The 16,238-nt window shown below is 39.8% G+C and overlaps 2 protein-coding genes across 2 annotated transcripts; both read right to left on the bottom strand.

Moving 5' to 3' along the window:
* Window positions 1-5,348: 5,348 nt before the first annotated feature.
* Window positions 5,349-10,991, bottom strand: LOC142242549 (uncharacterized). Its single transcript, XM_075314123.1, has one exon. It carries the CDS (start codon window positions 10,989-10,991, stop codon window positions 5,349-5,351), a length of 5,643 nt encoding a protein of 1,880 aa, XP_075170238.1.
* A 3,617-nt stretch (window positions 10,992-14,608) lies between these two features.
* On the bottom strand, window positions 14,609-16,225 carry LOC142242548 (uncharacterized). The gene has a single exon (XM_075314122.1). The coding sequence runs from the start codon at window positions 16,223-16,225 to the stop codon at window positions 14,609-14,611; it is 1,617 nt and encodes a 538-aa protein (XP_075170237.1).
* Between the last annotated feature and the right edge of the window lie 13 nt (window positions 16,226-16,238).

The following is a 16,238-nucleotide window of genomic DNA, read 5'->3' as shown; positions in this document are numbered from 1 at the left end:
GCGCCTCGAAAATTTGTTCCATTATCACTATAAATTTCGGAAGGTGTACCTCGCCTTGCCATAAAATTCCTCAAACACATAAGGAAAGAATCAGTAGTTAGGGTGTGTGCTATTTCAATATGTATAGCTCTGATGGTTAGGCAAGTGAATATAACACCCCAACGCTTTAATGATTTCCGGCCAGATACTATTGAAATAGGACCAAAATAGTCCACACCCACAAATGTGAACGGTCTCTGATATGCACCTAGACGAGCTGGAGGCAAAGGAGCTATTTGAGGTGAAACTGGTTTAGCTAAATCATTTTTACATTTTTGACAACCTCTCCTAGTGGTTTTATAAAGGACTCTCAGTCTTGTTATAAAATACTGTTGCCGTATTTCATTTATTACAGTTTCATGGTTTAGGTGGTGATAAGATTCATGATAGTGTAACACAATGAGACGTGTAACATGGTGGTTCCACGGTAGAATAATGGGATCTTTTTGAACCCCACATAATTCCTTTGCATATTGTGCTCTATTTTTCACTCTTATGACCCCATTCGAATCCATAAAAACATGCAGTCCAACAAATGCTCCCTTCGTAACTTTTCCCACTTGTGTTGCAGCATACTCATCCGGGAAACAGGACAGTTGAACATTTTTATAGGTAAAATTTTTTGCCTTATTTATATGGACCACGTTGTATCGTATACTATTTTCATTTTTTACTTTCAAATATAAATAATCGAAAATCTGATACCAGTTAGCGATAGCACGACAAAGTCTAAACCAACTAGAAAAATAGTCGAAGTTGATCACAATAGAAACATTTTTCCTCGAGTGTATGTTTAAATAGCGTGGGCGTAGTTCGGTCATATCCAACTCGGCATCTGTAGCATTATGTGGCCACTTCGACTCCTCCTTTTTTAGCCATAATGGGCCCTCGAACCACTCCTTGTAGTTATAAGTTGGTGGTTTGTATTTTGTGGCAAGGTCGGCTATATTATTATTTGACGGCACCCATCTCCAATTGGCAATATCTGTATACTTTAATATTTCTGCCACACGGAACATCACAAATTGTTTATATTTCCGTGGGTCTCCAACGAGCCAATTTAGAACCGTTTTTGAATCTGTCCACATAACCCTTTGTTCTATTTGTATCCCATGACATTCTACAGTCTTCATTAGCCTCGTTCCTATTACTGCAGCCTGCAATTCTAATCGTGGGATGGACATTGGTTGAAGGGGCGCCACCTTCGATTTTGACGCTACTAATCGTATATCAACTTTGCCTTCAAACTCAATTCGGAAATAACACACGGCCGCAAATGCTTCCTCGCTAGCATCGACAAATGTGTGTAGTTGGACTACACAATTTGGACTTTGCAGGTAGTGTGAATAGCATCGAGGAATTTCAATTCTTGTTATTATTGGTAGACACTGCAACCATTTCTTCCATTTTTCGAAAAGTTCGCTTGTAAGAGGCTGGTCCCATTCTATTCCGCAACGCCATATTTCTTGCAAGATGATTTTTAAATACGACATGAAGCATGAGACAAATCCCAACGGATCAAAAACAGACATTAGTACCTGAAGTACCTCCCTTTTTGTCGGAACAATGTCATCGACAAGGACCGGTCGATTAAGGCGTACAAATTTTAAATTGATTTTAAAGACGTCGGTTTTTGGTTCCCAGTATAAACCGAGGATTTTATTGCATTGATTTATGCCGACTTCTACCTCAAAAGTTTTGCTCTCGCATCCACTGGGTTCCCCTAGAGCTTGCAGAACCTCCGTAGAGTTGGAGGCCCAGTTTCGCATATGAAACCCTCCTCTCTTATGGACCTCTCGAACGCCTAAAGCTAAATCTATAGCTTCGTTAACAGTGTTTGTAGAGTCAATGTAATCATCGACATAGTGCTGATTTTTTATAGCGTTTAAAATTGTCGGGATTTCTTGGCAATGAATTTCTGCGTTTTTGTTTCTGATAAAATGAGAAATGAATGGAGAACAAGAAGCCCCAAATGTGAGTACATCTAATTGGTAGACATCAATTGTATCGTTTTCACCCCACCATAAAAAACGTTGTGCGCATGCATCTTCTTCTTGAACCTTAATGCGGTGGAACATCTCTGCAATGTCTCCACATATCGCCACAGCGCCAATTCTAAACTTATATAATATTTGCATTAGAGGAATGAGTAGATCTGGTCCTTTAAGGAGAAAATCATTTAAAGCAACGTTCCCAGATTTGGCAGCCGCGTCCCACACTAATCTCACCTTGTTCGGCTTTTGAGGGTTTTTAACAATGAATGTAGGCAGATACCATATCTTTCCACCCTGTTGTTCGGCGGCACTTTTTGAAAGCTTACGGGCATATTTCTTTTCCAACAGGTTTGAAATTTGTTGTTGTAATTCATTAGCCAAAGATGAGTCTCGCAAAATTCTACGTTTCAAGCAATCTAATCGTTTCATAGCTGTTTTTAAACTCGGTGGTAACACTAACCCGTCATTTTTCCACAAGAGCCCTACTTCGTATCGACCATCTTTAAACGAACATGTGTTCTCAATAATGTCAATAGCGCGTTGGTCCTCCTTCGAATTTGGCATTGCTTCGGGGGGTAAAATACCAATATTTTCGTCAGAAAAAAACGCCTTTACCAAATCATGTAATATTATGTCACTTCCGCAAACACATTTGTGTATATTCAGGTTGAACACTCTTTTCTGTGTTCCTCCAAAGATTGTCCAACCCAATCGCGTTTTGGAGGCAACGGGCTGATTCCAGCCGCCCTCGCGTACTTTCATGGAAGCTATTAAGTTTGGATTGTTAACCCCAATAATCATGGAGGGCACAGCATTTGCGTAACCTATAAGTGGTATATCTCGAAGATACGAATACTTTTCCTTTATGTTTTCAACGTTTATTGACTCTGCTGCCAAATTGAGGTTTTTAACTGTATGGACATTTTTAATAGGAAATATTTTGGCATTTTTATGAGTCGACGATATTTTCAAATCAAATTTTCTAGAACTATCTTCGAGACGTGATACATCCCCAGTCCAACGTATGCAAAGAGGGTCAATAGTACCGCGGACCCCCAACATGTTAGCAACATTCTCTTCAAGCAAAGTCAACGTTGAACCGTCGTCCATTAGGGCATATATTGATATGGATTTATTATCGTGATGAAGAGTGACGGGTACAATACGAAAATAGGACTCACCTTCTTTGTTTGTATGGTTATTAAGTGTAGTTACCGTCTTCTCCAGTAGTCCGACATCACTGTGCAATAGAGGGTTGTGTTGAACAGTGCAACCACTTACACCGCACTGCTTTCGAAACCAACAATGTCCCCTGTGCTTGCAAAGGCATATGCGACATAGGTGGTTGGTTTTTACAATGTTCCACCTATCGGCAACTTCGAAGGCTTGAAATTGATCGCAGTCGGCAATTTTGTGATTTTCCTCACACACAATGCAGTTGACTCGTTTCTTGTTTAATGGTGAGTTTATATGGGCATTTAGGCGGGTTTCCTTTCTCGATGAGCGTTTATCGCCAAGGCTGTCGAATACAGGAACCGTAACTTTGCATGTGGCTTCAGCAACGTCATACAACCAGTTGGAAAAGTCCACTAATGTTGGACGTGTGATGTTTTTAGAATGAATTGCCCACTGAAATATGGTATCGGGTGGAAGCTTTTCAACTAATTCCTGCAAAAGAGTTGGATTTATCAAAAAATCGTCCAATTTAGATGCGCGAATGGTAGCACATATGTTTTTAACAGCAAACCCGAATTCTATCAGAGCGTCGAGTTTACCTTTGGGTATATTCATTTTACGTACTTCGTCAATAAGATTTCTTACGACACATTCCGGCCTACCAAAATACATTTTCAGAGTACGTATTATGTCTGGAACCATCTCAGGTAACATTAAACAATTCCTCACTGCGTCCCGAGCCTTACCGTGTAAACATTTTTGGAGTCGTATTAGATTTTCATCGTTGCCATAACCGGCTATGTTAGTGCTTTGTTCAAAGGCACTTATAAATATGGGCCATTCTCTTGGGTCCCCATTAAATGGTGGAAGATCTTTTGAAATGCATTGCCGAGCCATGATTTGCGTTGTGGTTAAATTACACTCTGTACGTGAATTACTAAAATTGGAAGAATTCGCGTTTTGACAACCGGCTATGGTGTAGGTGTTGTTATTATTATTATTTGTTTTGTTTTGATTACTTCCATTGAGAATGTTCGCTCCATTCTCCTTCTGTGGCACTTCTACAATTGGTTGTGGAAAGAGGGTTGGAGGGGAAGAAGTTTTATTTTGAATTCGCTGAATAACTGTGCTTTGGCACTGTGGCTGATGTATGAGCGAATGAATATCAGCTCTGTAGCTATCACTCAAGTTTGAGTGAGGGTTGTGTAAACCTCTGTCAGCGTCAGCGTTTTGTTGAATTATTGGGCTCTCTTGCGTAGAGGCATAATTATTAAAGAGAGTCGTGGTGTGTTCAATATCGTTGTTCAATTCTTCATCGTTTGACTGCAGCAACTCATACTTACGTCTCAGAAACTCTTCTCTTAAACGGAACTCTTCTTCAAGCATTTTAAGTTGGAGTTGTTTTTTTATACTTATATGAGAGTTAATATCTTTCATGACTGAACCAGTACGGAGAGGTGAGTTTTGGCGAGTTGATGAAGAGCCAGCAATTTCGTTGTTGGTTTCATCATGTTGACTTGCTGCGGCTATTCCAGCAAATTGGACAGAATGGGTTTCTTGTGATTTGTTGGTATTCAATAGGGAGTTTTGCTGTATGCTTTGACAGCAAAACTCACAAAGCCATTGACAGATATCAGATTCTTCGTCTAAGTCGCAGCAACTATAATGATAAATGGTGTTACATTTAGAGCAGCCTATCATATTTCCATCATCGGGATCGGAGCACAAGGTACACCGGGCACTCAAAGTTGCGTTGTGTTGCGCCATATTTCCAGTTAAGAATTTTAAAGAAATGTTGAAAATAAAACCAAGTTTTAAGAGCAATACGACTTCGTTGAGCCTTCGGTAAGCTTTAAAATTCTGAAAACGAAGTTTTTATTTATTTGATAGTTCAATGATTATTCAAATTATACCTTAGTTTTCTTTCTTAACAAATTTAAATATTTTGTTGCGCAACACCGCCTGAGGTTACAATGGGTAAAGCTAATGAAGCGGATATATTAAAAAAGGGGTATGCAATTTAGTACAAGTATGATAATCAGATGTTACAGCGTTGTAAATGCTTGAGCAGTGGTGTGCTTTTGTTTGGTACTTGATACGGTCGATAACAATTCTCCCCCCGGTAAGATTTTAAAAATCTTACCTCAAATTCAAACCGATATCAAGCACTGCTAATTTTGCAGCTGGGCGCTCTATCTCTCCATTAATAGTCTTGACTTTTGCCCTTCTCACCTGCCCGTCTTTTGCTGTTATTACTTCAATAACTCTTCCCTTTATCCATGAATTTCTCTCAGCGTTTTCGTCAACAACAAGAACTATATCTCCAACTTCAATCGGCTTGACCTTTTCAAACCATTTGTTCCTCCTAGTCAATGTTGGGATCATTTCTTTTACCCATCGACGCCAGAATAAATTAGCAAATATTTCGCTTTGTTTGAGACACATCCTATGGTCTAGATCTTCCGAGCTACAAAATGGTTTCGACCCATTTGAGCTACCTAGTAAGAAGTGATTCGGTGTAATTGCTTCTTCATCCTGAGTTTCTAGCGAGACGTAAGTAAGAGGGCGCGAGTTTATTATAAGCTCGACTTCCATCAAAGCACAACGTAGACTTTCTTCACAAAATTTGTGTGACGGTGATATTTTATAAAGAATTGTTTTTATGGACCTTATCAGCCGCTCCCACGCTCCCCCCATATGAGGAGCTGCGGGAGGATTAAACCTCCAGGTTATTCCCTTAAAACTCAAGGCACTCTGCACATCGTTATAATTTATTTTTTCCAACTCTTGTTTGAGAAATCTTTCGGCGCCTCGAAAATTTGTTCCATTATCACTATAAATTTCGGAAGGTGTACCTCGCCTTGCCATAAAATTCCTCAAACACATAAGGAAAGAATCAGTAGTTAGGGTGTGTGCTATTTCAATATGTATAGCTCTGATGGTTAGGCAAGTGAATATAACACCCCAACGCTTTAATGATTTCCGGCCAGATACTATTGAAATAGGACCAAAATAGTCCACACCCACAAATGTGAACGGTCTCTGATATGCACCTAGACGAGCTGGAGGCAAAGGAGCTATTTGAGGTGAAACTGGTTTAGCTAAATCATTTTTACATTTTTGACAACCTCTCCTAGTGGTTTTATAAAGGACTCTCAGTCTTGTTATAAAATACTGTTGCCGTATTTCATTTATTACAGTTTCATGGTTTAGGTGGTGATAAGATTCATGATAGTGTAACACAATGAGACGTGTAACATGGTGGTTCCACGGTAGAATAATGGGATCTTTTTGAACCCCACATAATTCCTTTGCATATTGTGCTCTATTTTTCACTCTTATGACCCCATTCGAATCCATAAAAACATGCAGTCCAACAAATGCTCCCTTCGTAACTTTTCCCACTTGTGTTGCAGCATACTCATCCGGGAAACAGGACAGTTGAACATTTTTATAGATAAAATTTTTTGCCTTATTTATATGGACCACGTTGTATCGTATACTATTTTCATTTTTTACTTTCAAATATAAATAATCGAAAATCTGATACCAGTTAGCGATAGCACGACAAAGTCTAAACCAACTAGAAAAATAGTCGAAGTTGATCACAATAGAAACATTTTTCCTCGAGTGTATGTTTAAATAGCGTGGGCGTAGTTCGGTCATATCCAACTCGGCATCTGTAGCATTATGTGGCCACTTCGACTCCTCCTTTTTTAGCCATAATGGGCCCTCGAACCACTCCTTGTAGTTATAAGTTGGTGGTTTGTATTTTGTGGCAAGGTCGGCTATATTATTATTTGACGGCACCCATCTCCAATTGGCAATATCTGTATACTTTAATATTTCTGCCACACGGAACATCACAAATTGTTTATATTTCCGTGGGTCTCCAACGAGCCAATTTAGAACCGTTTTTGAATCTGTCCACATAACCCTTTGTTCTATTTGTATCCCATGACATTCTACAGTCTTCATTAGCCTCGTTCCTATTACTGCAGCCTGCAATTCTAATCGTGGGATGGACATTGGTTGAAGGGGCGCCACCTTCGATTTTGACGCTACTAATCGTATATCAACTTTGCCTTCAAACTCAATTCGGAAATAACACACGGCCGCAAATGCTTCCTCGCTAGCATCGACAAATGTGTGTAGTTGGACTACACAATTTGGACTTTGCAGGTAGTGTGAATAGCATCGAGGAATTTCAATTCTTGTTATTATTGGTAGACACTGCAACCATTTCTTCCATTTTTCGAAAAGTTCGCTTGTAAGAGGCTGGTCCCATTCTATTCCGCAACGCCATATTTCTTGCAAGATGATTTTTAAATACGACATGAAGCATGAGACAAATCCCAACGGATCAAAAACAGACATTAGTACCTGAAGTACCTCCCTTTTTGTCGGAACAATGTCATCGACAAGGACCGGTCGATTAAGGCGTACAAATTTTAAATTGATTTTAAAGACGTCGGTTTTTGGTTCCCAGTATAAACCGAGGATTTTATTGCATTGATTTATGCCGACTTCTACCTCAAAAGTTTTGCTCTCGCATCCACTGGGTTCCCCTAGAGCTTGCAGAACCTCCGTAGAGTTGGAGGCCCAGTTTCGCATATGAAACCCTCCTCTCTTATGGACCTCTCGAACGCCTAAAGCTAAATCTATAGCTTCGTTAACAGTGTTTGTAGAGTCAATGTAATCATCGACATAGTGCTGATTTTTTATAGCGTTTAAAATTGTCGGGATTTCTTGGCAATGAATTTCTGCGTTTTTGTTTCTGATAAAATGAGAAATGAATGGAGAACAAGAAGCCCCAAATGTGAGTACATCTAATTGGTAGACATCAATTGTATCGTTTTCACCCCACCATAAAAAACGTTGTGCGCATGCATCTTCTTCTTGAACCTTAATGCGGTGGAACATCTCTGCAATGTCTCCACATATCGCCACAGCGCCAATTCTAAACTTATATAATATTTGCATTAGAGGAATGAGTAGATCTGGTCCTTTAAGGAGAAAATCATTTAAAGCAACGTTCCCAGATTTGGCAGCCGCGTCCCACACTAATCTCACCTTGTTCGGCTTTTGAGGGTTTTTAACAATGAATGTAGGCAGATACCATATCTTTCCACCCTGTTGTTCGGCGGCACTTTTTGAAAGCTTACGGGCATATTTCTTTTCCAACAGGTTTGAAATTTGTTGTTGTAATTCATTAGCCAAAGATGAGTCTCGCAAAATTCTACGTTTCAAGCAATCTAATCGTTTCATAGCTGTTTTTAAACTCGGTGGTAACACTAACCCGTCATTTTTCCACAAGAGCCCTACTTCGTATCGACCATCTTTAAACGAACATGTGTTCTCAATAATGTCAATAGCGCGTTGGTCCTCCTTCGAATTTGGCATTGCTTCGGGGGGTAAAATACCAATATTTTCGTCAGAAAAAAACGCCTTTACCAAATCATGTAATATTATGTCACTTCCGCAAACACATTTGTGTATATTCAGGTTGAACACTCTTTTCTGTGTTCCTCCAAAGATTGTCCAACCCAATCGCGTTTTGGAGGCAACGGGCTGATTCCAGCCGCCCTCGCGTACTTTCATGGAAGCTATTAAGTTTGGATTGTTAACCCCAATAATCATGGAGGGCACAGCATTTGCGTAACCTATAAGTGGTATATCTCGAAGATACGAATACTTTTCCTTTATGTTTTCAACGTTTATTGACTCTGCTGCCAAATTGAGGTTTTTAACTGTATGGACATTTTTAATAGGAAATATTTTGGCATTTTTATGAGTCGACGATATTTTCAAATCAAATTTTCTAGAACTATCTTCGAGACGTGATACATCCCCAGTCCAACGTATGCAAAGAGGGTCAATAGTACCGCGGACCCCCAACATGTTAGCAACATTCTCTTCAAGCAAAGTCAACGTTGAACCGTCGTCCATTAGGGCATATATTGATATGGATTTATTATCGTGATGAAGAGTGACGGGTACAATACGAAAATAGGACTCACCTTCTTTGTTTGTATGGTTATTAAGTGTAGTTACCGTCTTCTCCAGTAGTCCGACATCACTGTGCAATAGAGGGTTGTGTTGAACAGTGCAACCACTTACACCGCACTGCTTTCGAAACCAACAATGTCCCCTGTGCTTGCAAAGGCATATGCGACATAGGTGGTTGGTTTTTACAATGTTCCACCTATCGGCAACTTCGAAGGCTTGAAATTGATCGCAGTCGGCAATTTTGTGATTTTCCTCACACACAATGCAGTTGACTCGTTTCTTGTTTAATGGTGAGTTTATATGGGCATTTAGGCGGGTTTCCTTTCTCGATGAGCGTTTATCGCCAAGGCTGTCGAATACAGGAACCGTAACTTTGCATGTGGCTTCAGCAACGTCATACAACCAGTTGGAAAAGTCCACTAATGTTGGACGTGTGATGTTTTTAGAATGAATTGCCCACTGAAATATGGTATCGGGTGGAAGCTTTTCAACTAATTCCTGCAAAAGAGTTGGATTTATCAAAAAATCGTCCAATTTAGATGCGCGAATGGTAGCACATATGTTTTTAACAGCAAACCCGAATTCTATCAGAGCGTCGAGTTTACCTTTGGGTATATTCATTTTACGTACTTCGTCAATAAGATTTCTTACGACACATTCCGGCCTACCAAAATACATTTTCAGAGTACGTATTATGTCTGGAACCATCTCAGGTAACATTAAACAATTCCTCACTGCGTCCCGAGCCTTACCGTGTAAACATTTTTGGAGTCGTATTAGATTTTCATCGTTGCCATAACCGGCTATGTTAGTGCTTTGTTCAAAGGCACTTATAAATATGGGCCATTCTCTTGGGTCCCCATTAAATGGTGGAAGATCTTTTGAAATGCATTGCCGAGCCATGATTTGCGTTGTGGTTAAATTACACTCTGTACGTGAATTACTAAAATTGGAAGAATTCGCGTTTTGACAACCGGCTATGGTGTAGGTGTTGTTATTATTATTATTTGTTTTGTTTTGATTACTTCCATTGAGAATGTTCGCTCCATTCTCCTTCTGTGGCACTTCTACAATTGGTTGTGGAAAGAGGGTTGGAGGGGAAGAAGTTTTATTTTGAATTCGCTGAATAACTGTGCTTTGGCACTGTGGCTGATGTATGAGCGAATGAATATCAGCTCTGTAGCTATCACTCAAGTTTGAGTGAGGGTTGTGTAAACCTCTGTCAGCGTCAGCGTTTTGTTGAATTATTGGGCTCTCTTGCGTAGAGGCATAATTATTAAAGAGAGTCGTGGTGTGTTCAATATCGTTGTTCAATTCTTCATCGTTTGACTGCAGCAACTCATACTTACGTCTCAGAAACTCTTCTCTTAAACGGAACTCTTCTTCAAGCATTTTAAGTTGGAGTTGTTTTTTTATACTTATATGAGAGTTAATATCTTTCATGACTGAACCAGTACGGAGAGGTGAGTTTTGGCGAGTTGATGAAGAGCCAGCAATTTCGTTGTTGGTTTCATCATGTTGACTTGCTGCGGCTATTCCAGCAAATTGGACAGAATGGGTTTCTTGTGATTTGTTGGTATTCAATAGGGAGTTTTGCTGTATGCTTTGACAGCAAAACTCACAAAGCCATTGACAGATATCAGATTCTTCGTCTAAGTCGCAGCAACTATAATGATAAATGGTGTTACATTTAGAGCAGCCTATCATATTTCCATCATCGGGATCGGAGCACAAGGTACACCGGGCACTCAAAGTTGCGTTGTGTTGCGCCATATTTCCAGTTAAGAATTTTAAAGAAATGTTGAAAATAAAACCAAGTTTTAAGAGCAATACGACTTCGTTGAGCCTTCGGTAAGCTTTAAAATTCTGAAAACGAAGTTTTTATTTATTTGATAGTTCAATGATTATTCAAATTATACCTTAGTTTTCTTTCTTAACAAATTTAAATATTTTGTTGCGCAACACCGCCTGAGGTTACAATGGGTAAAGCTAATGAAGCGGATATATTAAAAAAGGGGTATGCAATTTAGTACAAGTATGATAATCAGATGTTACAGCGTTGTAAATGCTTGAGCAGTGGTGTGCTTTTGTTTGGTACTTGATACGGTCGATAACAATTTGGTCCTTATAGCCGACCTTGCCACTTTTGTGGCAAGGTCGGCTATATTATTATTTGACGGCACCCATCTCCAATTGGCAATATCTTTAAAATTCTTAACTGGAAATATGGCGCAACACAACGCAACTTTGAGTGCCCGGTGTACCTTGTGCTCCGATCCCGATGATGGAAATATGATAGGCTGCTCTAAATGTAACACCATTTATCATTATAGTTGCTGCGACTTAGACGAAGAATCTGATATCTGTCAATGGCTTTGTGAGTTTTGCTGTCAAAGCATACAGCAAAACTCCCTATTGAATACCAACAAATCACAAGAAACCCATTCTGTCCAATTTGCTGGAATAGCCGCAGCAAGTCAACATGATGAAACCAACAACGAAATTGCTGGCTCTTCATCAACTCGCCAAAACTCACCTCTCCGTACTGGTTCAGTCATGAAAGATATTAACTCTCATATAAGTATAAAAAAACAACTCCAACTTAAAATGCTTGAAGAAGAGTTCCGTTTAAGAGAAGAGTTTCTGAGACGTAAGTATGAGTTGCTGCAGTCAAACGATGAAGAATTGAACAACGATATTGAACACACCACGACTCTCTTTAATAATTATGCCTCTACGCAAGAGAGCCCAATAATTCAACAAAACGCTGACGCTGACAGAGGTTTACACAACCCTCACTCAAACTTGAGTGATAGCTACAGAGCTGATATTCATTCGCTCATACATCAGCCACAGTGCCAAAGCACAGTTATTCAGCGAATTCAAAATAAAACTTCTTCCCCTCCAACCCTCTTTCCACAACCAATTGTAGAAGTGCCACAGAAGGAGAATGGAGCGAACATTCTCAATGGAAGTAATCAAAACAAAACAAATAATAATAATAACAACACCTACACCATAGCCGGTTGTCAAAACGCGAATTCTTCCAATTTTAGTAATTCACGTACAGAGTGTAATTTAACCACAACGCAAATCATGGCTCGGCAATGCATTTCAAAAGATCTTCCACCATTTAATGGGGACCCAAGAGAATGGCCCATATTTATAAGTGCCTTTGAACAAAGCACTAACATAGCCGGTTATGGCAACGATGAAAATCTAATACGACTCCAAAAATGTTTACACGGTAAGGCTCGGGACGCAGTGAGGAATTGTTTAATGTTACCTGAGATGGTTCCAGACATAATACGTACTCTGAAAATGTATTTTGGTAGGCCGGAATGTGTCGTAAGAAATCTTATTGACGAAGTACGTAAAATGAATATACCCAAAGGTAAACTCGACGCTCTGATAGAATTCGGGTTTGCTGTTAAAAACATATGTGCTACCATTCGCGCATCTAAATTGGACGATTTTTTGATAAATCCAACTCTTTTGCAGGAATTAGTTGAAAAGCTTCCACCCGATACCATATTTCAGTGGGCAATTCATTCTAAAAACATCACACGTCCAACATTAGTGGACTTTTCCAACTGGTTGTATGACGTTGCTGAAGCCACATGCAAAGTTACGGTTCCTGTATTCGACAGCCTTGGCGATAAACGCTCATCGAGAAAGGAAACCCGCCTAAATGCCCATATAAACTCACCATTAAACAAGAAACGAGTCAACTGCATTGTGTGTGAGGAAAATCACAAAATTGCCGACTGCGATCAATTTCAAGCCTTCGAAGTTGCCGATAGGTGGAACATTGTAAAAACCAACCACCTATGTCGCATATGCCTTTGCAAGCACAGGGGACATTGTTGGTTTCGAAAGCAGTGCGGTGTAAGTGGTTGCACTGTTCAACACAACCCTCTATTGCACAGTGATGTCGGACTACTGGAGAAGACGGTAACTACACTTAATAACCATACAAACAAAGAAGGTGAGTCCTATTTTCGTATTGTACCCGTCACTCTTCATCACGATAATAAATCCATATCAATATATGCCCTAATGGACGACGGTTCAACGTTGACTTTGCTTGAAGAGAATGTTGCTAACATGTTGGGGGTCCGCGGTACTATTGACCCTCTTTGCATACGTTGGACTGGGGATGTATCACGTCTCGAAGATAGTTCTAGAAAATTTGATTTGAAAATATCGTCGACTCATAAAAATGCCAAAATATTTCCTATTAAAAATGTCCATACAGTTAAAAACCTCAATTTGGCAGCAGAGTCAATAAACGTTGAAAACATAAAGGAAAAGTATTCGTATCTTCGAGATATACCACTTATAGGTTACGCAAATGCTGTGCCCTCCATGATTATTGGGGTTAACAATCCAAACTTAATAGCTTCCATGAAAGTACGCGAGGGCGGCTGGAATCAGCCCGTTGCCTCCAAAACGCGATTGGGTTGGACAATCTTTGGAGGAACACAGAAAAGAGTGTTCAACCTGAATATACACAAATGTGTTTGCGGAAGTGACATAATATTACATGATTTGGTAAAGGCGTTTTTTTCTGACGAAAATATTGGTATTTTACCCCCCGAAGCAATGCCAAATTCGAAGGAGGACCAACGCGCTATTGACATTATTGAGAACACATGTTCGTTTAAAGATGGTCGATACGAAGTAGGGCTCTTGTGGAAAAATGACGGGTTAGTGTTACCACCGAGTTTAAAAACAGCTATGAAACGATTAGATTGCTTGAAACGTAGAATTTTGCGAGACTCATCTTTGGCTAATGAATTACAACAACAAATTTCAAACCTGTTGGAAAAGAAATATGCCCGTAAGCTTTCAAAAAGTGCCGCCGAACAACAGGGTGGAAAGATATGGTATCTGCCTACATTCATTGTTAAAAACCCTCAAAAGCCGAACAAGGTGAGATTAGTGTGGGACGCGGCTGCCAAATCTGGGAACGTTGCTTTAAATGATTTTCTCCTTAAAGGACCAGATCTACTCATTCCTCTAATGCAAATATTATATAAGTTTAGAATTGGCGCTGTGGCGATATGTGGAGACATTGCAGAGATGTTCCACCGCATTAAGGTTCAAGAAGAAGATGCATGCGCACAACGTTTTTTATGGTGGGGTGAAAACGATACAATTGATGTCTACCAATTAGATGTACTCACATTTGGGGCTTCTTGTTCTCCATTCATTTCTCATTTTATCAGAAACAAAAACGCAGAAATTCATTGCCAAGAAATCCCGACAATTTTAAACGCTATAAAAAATCAGCACTATGTCGATGATTACATTGACTCTACAAACACTGTTAACGAAGCTATAGATTTAGCTTTAGGCGTTCGAGAGGTCCATAAGAGAGGAGGGTTTCATATGCGAAACTGGGCCTCCAACTCTACGGAGGTTCTGCAAGCTCTAGGAAGGGGCGCCACCTTCGATTTTGACGCTACTAATCGTATATCAACTTTGCCTTCAAACTCAATTCGGAAATAACACACGGCCGCAAATGCTTCCTCGCTAGCATCGACAAATGTGTGTAGTTGGACTACACAATTTGGACTTTGCAGGTAGTGTGAATAGCATCGAGGAATTTCAATTCTTGTTATTATTGGTAGACACTGCAACCATTTCTTCCATTTTTCGAAAAGTTCGCTTGTAAGAGGCTGGTCCCATTCTATTCCGCAACGCCATATTTCTTGCAAGATGATTTTTAAATACGACATGAAGCATGAGACAAATCCCAACGGATCAAAAACAGACATTAGTACCTGAAGTACCTCCCTTTTTGTCGGAACAATGTCATCGACAAGGACCGGTCGATTAAGGCGTACAAATTTTAAATTGATTTTAAAGACGTCGGTTTTTGGTTCCCAGTATAAACCGAGGATTTTATTGCATTGATTTATGCCGACTTCTACCTCAAAAGTTTTGCTCTCGCATCCACTGGGTTCCCCTAGAGCTTGCAGAACCTCCGTAGAGTTGGAGGCCCAGTTTCGCATATGAAACCCTCCTCTCTTATGGACCTCTCGAACGCCTAAAGCTAAATCTATAGCTTCGTTAACAGTGTTTGTAGAGTCAATGTAATCATCGACATAGTGCTGATTTTTTATAGCGTTTAAAATTGTCGGGATTTCTTGGCAATGAATTTCTGCGTTTTTGTTTCTGATAAAATGAGAAATGAATGGAGAACAAGAAGCCCCAAATGTGAGTACATCTAATTGGTAGACATCAATTGTATCGTTTTCACCCCACCATAAAAAACGTTGTGCGCATGCATCTTCTTCTTGAACCTTAATGCGGTGGAACATCTCTGCAATGTCTCCACATATCGCCACAGCGCCAATTCTAAACTTATATAATATTTGCATTAGAGGAATGAGTAGATCTGGTCCTTTAAGGAGAAAATCATTTAAAGCAACGTTCCCAGATTTGGCAGCCGCGTCCCACACTAATCTCACCTTGTTCGGCTTTTGAGGGTTTTTAACAATGAATGTAGGCAGATACCATATCTTTCCACCCTGTTGTTCGGCGGCACTTTTTGAAAGCTTACGGGCATATTTCTTTTCCAACAGGTTTGAAATTTGTTGTTGTAATTCATTAGCCAAAGATGAGTCTCGCAAAATTCTACGTTTCAAGCAATCTAATCGTTTCATAGCTGTTTTTAAACTCGGTGGTAACACTAACCCGTCATTTTTCCACAAGAGCCCTACTTCGTATCGACCATCTTTAAACGAACATGTGTTCTCAATAATGTCAATAGCGCGTTGGTCCTCCTTCGAATTTGGCATTGCTTCGGGGGGTAAAATACCAATATTTTCGTCAGAAAAAAACGCCTTTACCAAATCATGTAATATTATGTCACTTCCGCAAACACATTTGTGTATATTCAGGTTGAACACTCTTTTCTGTGTTCCTCCAAAGATTGTCCAACCCAATCGCGTTTTGGAGGCAACGGGCTGATTCCAGCCGCCCTCGCGTACTTTCATGGAAGCTATTAAG

This window comes from Haematobia irritans, unplaced genomic scaffold (genome assembly GCF_050003625.1).
Source record: "Haematobia irritans isolate KBUSLIRL unplaced genomic scaffold, ASM5000362v1 scaffold_40, whole genome shotgun sequence".
NCBI lineage: Eukaryota > Metazoa > Arthropoda > Insecta > Diptera > Muscidae > Haematobia > Haematobia irritans.
The sequence above is the reverse complement of the archived record's forward strand: the minus strand, read 5'-3'. Positions and strand labels throughout refer to the sequence as shown.